The 9,864-nt window shown below is 44.3% G+C and overlaps 1 protein-coding gene across 5 annotated transcripts in view; it reads right to left on the minus strand.

Annotated features, from left to right (window-relative positions):
- LOC146366222 (regulator of G-protein signaling 6-like) overlaps positions 1 to 9,864 on the minus strand; it is a 50,322-nt gene extending 40,458 nt beyond the window's left edge. For 2 of the 5 annotated variants that reach the window (XM_084915189.1, XM_084915188.1), the window contains exons 1-2: positions 9,378 to 9,864; positions 6,836 to 6,931 (exon numbers count right to left, since the gene is read on the minus strand). In XM_084915189.1, the coding sequence (XP_084771315.1) occupies positions 6,836 to 6,919 (84 nt within the window). In that variant the 5' untranslated portion in view covers positions 6,920 to 6,931; positions 9,378 to 9,864. The remainder of the gene's footprint in view (positions 1 to 6,835; positions 6,932 to 9,377) is intronic. The other 3 variants (XM_084915191.1, XM_084915190.1, XM_084915192.1) reach the window with 3 other exon arrangements.

Raw genomic sequence — 9,864 nt, forward strand, 5'->3', positions numbered from 1 at the left:
AGCGCTTTTCACACTTAAGATAATATTAATACAGATGTGTCAGAAATTATTATTTTTGCCGCAATGAATGCATTTGTTTTGAAAAATGTGACAAAACCATGTTGTGCAGTAATAGCCTGCTCTCTCTTTACATTTTCCTAATTAAGCGTGTCAGCGCTACTGTGGGGCTACAGGTTGATTATCAAGTGGAGAACCAGCAACTTTTCTAATCGAGCTTACAAATGTCACAGCTGGTTTCAGTAACCCACTAGGATTTACAGCTGTGATTATACAACAGTTGATTCTAAAGTTAGCAGAAAACGTAAGGAAATTTGTGCTTGGTCGATTATTTCTTACAAATGGGGCACTATTTAAGGGGAAATAGACAGACTTTCCAATGATATAATATAAGCTTTATCGCCGTAAAGGAAGCAAATTTCCTTATTTTTATGCTAAGTTTATATATCAGTGTCATTAAAAGCGGTTTAACAGGACAGCAGTGTCCTCACTGATCCCATTAACCATCAACCCCCACTTAATGGGAATTTTATCTATTGTGGAAATCCTCTCTGAGTCAATTGCTGTAATTTTATTCATATTTCCAGTATTTCCATGTCATCCGCTCTGCTAGAGAGCTGTGAGTAGCGCCAGCCGATCCACCCCATCAAACTCACTATTAACGTCACTCTGTATACACAGCTTTATGCTGCGAGGCCAATAAAAAAAAAAAACCTCAACGCCGGCTGCATTTATTAAATGCGCTTCTTTAAGAGCACCTTGTTAGCGATGTTCAAACAGACAGGCAGAGCAGGAGAGGCACTGGGGCAGGGAGGACTATCCTCACTGGAGAAAAGCCTTTTATTTTAGTCACAGCGATTTTTCTATGGAAGAGGTGAATAATCCTGTCAACACGAGGGGCAGACTGCCAAAAACGCCGAATTATTATCCAGTTATGATTTGATTTCGGTGGATTTTCATGTGTTGCTCCATCTGCTTTACTGGAAAGAAGAGACTGGCTTACGTATTAAACACACCGGAGCTGGTTATATAAGAGATAAAGCTTTGTGCTGTTACTGTTGTTTTATGTTATTGACCCAACTAGGAAAGCAACCCACACTGGCACGTAGCATACAGGCACATGGGCTTCAGCATGACCCTGACAGTTCAGCCCATACCAGCGCCTCAGATAAAGACTCCCATGCTGCAAGGGGAGACGGTGTTAAAAATGGTAGTTGATATCCAGAGTGTTTGGCTGGGCCTTTCTATCTTGAGTGCATACTGGAACAGTAAATAGTGGCCCTAGACACTTCGGATGGAGGTTAGCTTTAAAAGAGGAGAGATATACCTTTCACGGGCCCCCAGGGCACTTAAGAGTGCCAAGAGAGTGTGACGCACGGGCAGCTACCTTCTGACCAGTGCAACTAGAGCAGTGGTCCTCAACCTTTTTTGCGCCACGGACCGGTTTATGCCCGACAATATTTTTCATGGACCGGCCTTTAATGTGTCGTGGATAAATACAACAAAATAAAACTAGTACCGGTACCGAAAAAAAGAAGATTTATTCATAACACACGTGAAAAGACCCAGGGAAACCGAGTTAACGATAAAAACGATAACAAAATAACGCTGAAAACCGATAAAAACCCTGAAAACTATACATTTCACACCTGAGCCTCAACTCTCGCGGCCCGGTACCAAACGACTCACGGACCAGTACCAGTCCGAGGCCCGGGGGTTGGGGACCGCTGAACTAGAGTATCCTCATGCCCCTTCAGATCCAAGCTGCAGTAATTCCCTGCTAGGGCTGGGGAATCAGTAGTTCAGGAAGTTGCCATTTACAGTAATTTCATCTTCAGCCAGTTGAGGGAAAGTTAATGTCCAACCAGTCGTGTGATTAGCGTAATTTTACACTGATGATGTAGGAGTGGAGCAAACCCCCACTGTCCTGTTTATAAAATGTCTTAAACTGGACATTACTCTGTCACTGCTCCCATCATGACGTATCGTAATGCTGCACACGTGCAAGCAAATGTGAAGATGTGTCCAAACGATCCAGATACGCAAAACTTTTTAACCCTTCATGCTAGGGCTGGGCGATATGACCCAAAATTCATATCTCGATATTTTTTAACTGGATGGCGATATACGATATATATCTCGATATATATATTTTTTAAAGCCATAACGTAAGAACAAAAAGAGAGTTCTTAGTCAAAGCTGTGTCCCAGATGTCACACAGGCACTTTTATTAACATACAGCATAGATGTACATGAAAAAAAACTACTCAAAAATAAATTATGAGCATTTATTAAATAATAATGCTCCATAAATAAAAGAAAACTGTTGTTTTTGTGCATAACAAAGAGCTCACAATTGTGCAGTCAGAATGTAAACTAAAAGACGTTGAGCATAATAACAAAGACAGATTTCACAGCTGCTCTGTTCCCAACTTGTACTGCGTGACTGACAGCCTGGAGTTTGAAATCCGCTTCGTAACCGTGTCTCTTAACAGGTGCCATTTATGGTCCTTATACACACACAATACAGTAATATTACGTTGAAGCACAGTGCGTATCACTCCGCGAGGCTCCTCGGTAGCCGTAATGCTCCGACAATCCATCAAGCGGTGCAGCTCCGTAGCTTACCAAAGTCGTACTAAAACATTTTTTGACAGATTGCTGAGCGCCGTGTTCCACATAAAATCGGTTCGCGGTCATCAAGCACAACCAGAATTCATACAAAAGGCGCGCTGTCAACTTTTGAGAGAATGAAAGGATTTTAGGCTGTGCAGCCCAGAGGGGCTGCATGGCGTTAGCGGGGTTAGCTCGTTAGCGGGGTTAGCTCGTTAGCGTGGTTAGCTTGTTAACACGTTGACGCCGTCCAGCCCCACGCACGGGGCGATGCGCAGTAACTCGTTAACGGAGATTTGCCGTGTCCATCTTGTCGCTGCCTGCAGGTGAAGCTATGGGGGAGGAGGGGGAGTTGTTTTCAGTGAAGGAAAGGCGAGGTCGAGTAACGTTGCGTAAAGACAAAAGTGGACGAAAGAGAGGCAAACTTGTGGCTCCACAACTCTAATTATAACGTAACATAGACTATATCGATATAAAGGATATTGTCACAGCTTATATCTCGTATAAAAATATATCGATATTTAAAAAAAAACAAAAAAAAAAACTCGATATATGTATGTATATACAGCCCTACTTCATGCATATACATATATCGTTTTTCCAGCCTCTCTTCTTTTCCCCCAGCGGTCCGACTCTCCTCGCGTTTAGAAGCACACACAGGAACAAAAATACAGAGCCATCACAAAAAAATGTGCTCGGTATGAATAAATGAACGGTGAGAGAGGGGGATATGATGTCTCAGAGGACCCGATTTTTTTTCCAAGATGGAATGCTTTAAATGGACTTTAATTATTAATCATCAAGAAGCAGAAGAAAGGCTGAAATAAAGAAGTAGGGACAGTGGAAACTAAAAGAAAGTCGACAGTCTACGGCAATGCTTGCAGCTCTGCGAGGCCGGACTAAGTGGCACTTCCACTGTAGTTTCATATTATAGCATGCTAATATTTTTGAAAACATTTCTGGTATTTGTTAATAAACACAAGTAGTACATAAAAACAATTTATGACCTCAGATATTCAAAAAATTAAAAACAAAGCACCCAGTGATCTATATGGAGGAAAATTAACAGCCGCTTTGGAGATTATAGCGCACTGGCTGATTGAAACACATCAGTGCAATAAAAGTACTGCCACCAGTGTAGACAAGTATCTGAGGTTCATCCATCTCTGTAGATGCAGTGATTAAATAACTGATCGGACACAGATATGGACGAGGAAATATCAGTATTAGACCACTGAAGAGAAAGGAGACCACTGTGGCTACAATCACCATGAGGCATCGCTTCAGGTGACCAAAAATATCTGACAGACAGTTCATCCATTCACTAACCCACCCCTCACTGTCCTCGACAGTGTAGATTTTCTGTACTTTATCTTATATGAGGCTTTTCTCGCACTAATGATGAAAACTTTTGGAGTGTCTTCACCACTGTAATTGGGAACCAGACTGCACTGTCTCTTAACAGACTGTTAAAGCTTACACGCACATCCCAAAAGTCCACTGACACCAAGTAGTGTCTTTAAACTTCCTGGTATGATGGTTCATTACTAATATTTCCCCACTAAGCCACCCTTAATTCCATCTAGATATAAGTCTCGTGGGCTGTAACGCACACAAAAAGCTGTAAAACTGTAGACTGCCAAGGATGATCCAATCTAACATTTAATAGCCTGACTTAAGCGAAGAGGGAGGTGGGAAGCAGTCAAATCCTTGACTCTCCCTGGGCAGGACAGGGGTACTTTAATTCGTCTAATTAGCTGCGTGTGTCAAAAGCCAGGCAGGCGTCACAATTCGGAAGAGTCTCGGGCCGAAGCGTGGAGGAGAAGAAGCGAACGACACGCTCAGGGACGAGAGATGTTGGCTATTAATAGTTTGCGAGCAGTGTGTGGCCTCTCTCCTCAGATTAATTGCATTTCCCTGCACTGTAGTGTTTCTCGTGGCGCTTGGAGTTTCATTTTTGTGTCCCCCCCCCCCCTCAGTGCCAGTCCTGTTCATCTCCACCATATGAGCGTGGCAGAGGAAAACACAACAATGAACAGGTAGCGTGCATCAAGCTGTCTCCAAGGGTGTGTACGTCTTTTTTCCCCTTTCCTGCGAGCTCCCGAGGTAATAAGACATTCTGCAGTTATTGGATTGTTTTGCTTCACTTCCCCTTTTTTTCATGGGAGGAGAGAGACAGAGTAAGATAGTACTGCAGCACCTACGCCGCACGGACAGAGACAACCTCCTCCTCTTCTCTGCGAGCACTCAGCCTCTCTAATGGCTAAATACATCACTTTCACCTTTGTCTAACTGCCCACACCGATAACTTAACACTTTTTGCAGTAGATGTGGCAGCAGAAAGGAAGGCGTTTTAAAGCATCCATGCATTTTGCACTTTCTCTTTGCGATATTTTTATCCTTTGATCGAGTCTGCACGTTCCTCCTTGCAGAAACATCCTGATGTCTCCCAGCTGTGGGTTTGAGCCTTGAGGATGAGGCTGCCAGTGTTTTCCCAGGCGGCGCAACATATTGGTGGCCATCTGCCTCTCTGCATGCAGCACCTTCACACTGAGCCAGGCTGCCCACCCACTGAGTCCAGAGGCCATGCGCGCTGAGCCCTCAAAGTCCCAGCACCTCTCTATTCTGCTTGACCTATTCGACATCTTAAATTAGACAGGCACGTAGGTAAAGCAACGATGCAAGAAACTCCACCAGGTTTAGACCGCAGCGAATGCTTTTAGTATTTAATCCTGTCCAAGATTTTGTCAAAGATACCTTCGATTATCCGGCTGCTTGGCTTTTTTCTCAAAAGCTTCAAATCAAAAATCGCCTTTTCAAAAACAGGAAAGGCGGAAAATCCTGTCATCTGAATCATCTGTCTGTTGTCACTGCATGTGAGTAAAACACGGAATGATGAATATTCCCTAAGGCAGCATCCCGACAAGCAAAAACGAGCCTCTTAAATACGCCGCCTCCAGACATGTGTAGCATTACGTAACGAAGCTGTACAGTGAAATCCGTGGAAGTACCCGGTGTTACCGCAGCTATATGTTCTCCTCTACCAACTCGAGAGCTTCTCAGAATGGATGAACATGAACAACGCTGCATAAATAACCTGCTGCCGTGTAGAAGAGCCACAGTTATGACACATGGCATGAAATCTAGGTTCGGTAGAGCTGATTTGACGATCATTATGGGAGATTGTAAAACGCCCCCGCTGCTATCCGAGCAGGCAGAGTGTTTACAGTACGACCGAGTTGTTGCTGGCAATGCACTTCCACCGACTCTTATCTCTCCAAATGCATGTGACACCATCATAGCACAAAATGCCAACGGCATCATTATGAGAGGTGATTTATCAAGATTCAGCCTGACACTTTTTTCCAGGTGAGTGGCACACTCAAGTGTTTATTACAAAGATTTCCTCAGGCTGTCACCAGGCCTTAAAGCTCCACAGTGGCACATAGTTAACAACATGCCTAAAAGGAAAACATTTTTATCAAGCAATGCCGCTACTGTCAACATCTATTTCGCACCTGCTCTTCCGGATTTCTTCCCTAATCTGTTTGCCTGGACATATGAAGGGACGGTGATTAAAAGCAGGATGAAACACGAGACTGGGGGCAGCTTTCAGAGGCAGGCTCGTAGCTCATATTTTACCATAACCAAGACAGATCCTGTAGTTAAAGTCTGATCAAATGATCAAAAGAAGCTGTATAATTCTTTTTTTTTCTTTTTTGTTGAGTGGGCTGTCATAGTGCTCGCAAAGGAATAAAGAAGTAATTCGTGGGTTGAGGAGAAAGAACCAGCCCTGGAGAATCAGCCGCTTCTCCCCAGCCGAAAAAATCGACACCATTAACCTCCAATACTGCTGAACCTTTCCAATCAAACAGCAGCTAGTGGAAGTGAAGGCACCATGGGGATGTGGTAATTACACATGTCACTGAAGGACCTCTTGCTGCCAAAACCATCCACCGAAGGGATTGAAAACTTATTAAAACTTTGCTGGGCTCGGGTTTGCCAGTGTTGGGATACAGTAGTAGGAAGTGGGTCCTGAAGAGACAGGAGCTTGTTGTAAGACAGTGGAAAGAGGCTTCCTGACACCTGACAGTGAAACCAGTGTGTGTGAGGTAGATACACATTCATACAGACCAGTGAGCTGTCAGGAGCCCGTATACGGGTCACTGCCTCTCAGCAAAGTCTCTTTCCTATCTTGCAGAAAGCACAGCACACACAGACTTGCCTTTCTGTAGACGATCATATTGGGGGAGTCCTCCTCGGGATCAGCGGTGCCCGTTCCTCCCTGGTCTTTGGACCCTTCTGCCATTTTCTCTAAATCCTGTTGAGAAAAGCAAACGCACCATTAGAAGACAGCATCCGGCATCCACTGAAGGGTCGAAGAAAACAAAATGAAAAACGACAAACATCAGACGATAACTGCATTTCCCCCGAGAACCAAAAGTTCTCCAGCCTTTATCGGAGTGACATTCAGCTGTCAAAACGCATGCCGCTGTCTCAAAAGCAAAAAAAGAAAGAAAAGAGGACGCCTGTCATAGCAGAGACAGATAAAAGGGCCCAGGTAGGCCGATGTAGGATGAATAATAAATAAGCCACAAAGCCAGATCGTGAACACACAATACCTTAACCTCAGCGGGTGTTTCTGCAGTTGCCAGGGGCTGTGCGAGAGGTTGCCGTGTAGCTCTGTTTAATTTGAAAAATAAAGACCGTAACTACATAAATAAAGTCAGTGCTAAGGATGTGGTAACAGTTGAGCTGGGAATGCTCAACAGTTTGTGGATAAAGGTTGAAATAAATAGCTGGAAATAATGGAAGGACAACTGGAATAGTTAATAATTACCTCAAAAGAAATACTCAAAGTAGCCCAATGAAGAAGCGCTGATGTGGAAGAGTAGTGGGCTCAATAGCATTAAGGATCCTGAAAAACACCGACGTATGCAGACAGGTAGATGCACAAGATATTTGCAATTAACACTATTAGATAACCTCATCTTATATATATTATATTATATTATATATATTCATCTTATATAAAAACTGCCACTGCAGTAAAGTGTGTCAGCAAGGAGGAATCAGGAAGGCACTAATTATGTATAAAGCACAGATGTCGGTGTCCTCAGCACACAGTGAGTGCGGCTGCGACATTGATGACTCATCTTAACAGAAAGCTGATGTTCATAATGAATGAACCTTCACCGAGGTGATACCGATAGTGGCTTTGAGCGTGGTTAGCGCTGGCCACTGTGTTTGTTGTTGTTTTTATGCTAAGCATAAGTAAATGTTGACTCCATTAGCTGCAATCATACAATGGTTACCTCTGATCTGCCTGCACTCCCAACATTAACCCCCCCCCAGGCTTCATGCTTTGAGAGCTGCTGTTAAGGGATTTATTTACTTTCTCTAAGCAGACACACACACACACACACACACACACACACACACACACACACACACAGGGAATTAATTCTGCTTAAGTAAGGATTTTCATAACCTGGTGACTGGTGCTTCACAAGCCCTCTCAGCTCCTTTTGCATTCGAGGTACCTGTAAAATGTAAAATGGCTTTTTAACCATTTGCTGGTCCTTTAATTGGGAGGTGAGACTGGTGAGGAAGTAGATCACATAGTTTAACACATCCTTAAATTTTGGTGTGAGAGAAGAAAGCTGCAATTCATTGTTGTTGACAGTTATTCGTGTTTAAACAGAGCTGTGATAAGCTACCGAGGGGCAAAGAATAGTGGATACAGATGGCATTTCATGACAGGGACACGTGAGCATGCTCAAATGAAACCTTCATACATTAAACCTGCAGCTGGCGTGGGGGATTATATAATTGCAACTCGCAATGTTACAACTTACTTCAACTTTTGAAGACAATAGCCGTGACGGAGACAGGAAGGGGGAAAAAAATCATCGGTGTTACCGGTTCGAACGGCAGCAGACGTGCAAGGTGGCTTCGTCACTGTAGCGTTCATTTATTACACCGTAGAGCATGGTGATGCGCATGAGTGAATAAGTAATCATCCGCTCTTGCCTCACTGTTTGTTATTGCCACCAGAAGTGCAGAGTGCAGCACTCCTCATTGGCTAACACGTCTGTGCTCTTTTTAGAGTCTGAGCACATTAGACAGCTAATCTTTGCGCCCGCCTCAAGGGTCGTATACAGACAGAGGAGGTATGGATTGCATAGCACCTGTTCGAAGAAAACAATAGTGTACCAGTAGTTCCCCTGCGGATCAGGAAGCTGTAATTCTGGAGAGCAACTTCCTTCTAATGAAGCTGCTCAAACATGCAAACCCACAGACAGCCTGTCCAAGAGAAACAGATGAAACAGGCATACTGAGAGCTGCTGAAAGAAACCCAAGTGGGCCACATATGCCCTCATGTACACCACATGTGTGTATGTGTGTGTGCGTGTGTTTCTACCCATGCATATCCACAAATCTAAGCACGCAGCAAAATCCAATTCATGAGGAAACACAAAAGGACATTGCACACACACACAAACACACACACAAACACACACACACACGTATTCACAGAGGCAGACCCCCTGTGCATCCACAGATGCCCGGTCAACTGAAACAAACTGGAATAAAACTGGCAGAGAGTTTGCAGAAAGAGCCACGCAACAAGCCGTGCTCCAGTTACAGCCAGAGCCATATTAAAAACAGCGAGTCCCAAAGCCCTGTTCACTTGAGGCAGGCGAACGTCTGCAGTGCAACATCTGTGACACCTGACAGTTGCTGATACTGAAGCATTTTATTACCTTAACAACAAAATATCGCCCGGTCCACTCGGCTCCCCCTGGCTGGCTTCCCCTTAGCAACAAGCAGCAGGCAGGTTCATGGTATAATTGGCACAGGGAGAGAGAAGGGGATGGAGAAAAGGGGATGGAAGCAGTGGAGCAGCGAGAAAAGAGAGAGAGAGAAAGAAATACAGAAGGGAAAAGAAGCTGGTTGGCCACTGCAGTATTCCTCTAGTTCTCCTCCTCCTCTTCTTCTTCTTCACCAGCCCTGCCTTGCCCCGGCAGTTCAGGAGATCCTCATGTGTGCACCTCGTTCATCCCCCTTCTCCCTCTGTCTGCATGTGCACGACTCAGAGCGAGAGCAAAAGAGAGAGTGTGTTAGGGAGGGAGGGAGGGAGATCAAGTTGAAAAAAAGGGGGGAGGGATGAAGGAATTAAAGAGAATATAAAGAGGAAAACAGAGGAAGGAGAAAGACGGGCAGGAAGAGAGAGCGAGAGAGGGTGTGCAT

Source organism: Perissodus microlepis, chromosome 19, assembly GCF_051167445.1.
Source record: "Perissodus microlepis isolate ML-2025 ecotype Zambia chromosome 19, ASM5116744v1, whole genome shotgun sequence".
Lineage (NCBI taxonomy): Eukaryota > Metazoa > Chordata > Actinopteri > Cichliformes > Cichlidae > Perissodus > Perissodus microlepis.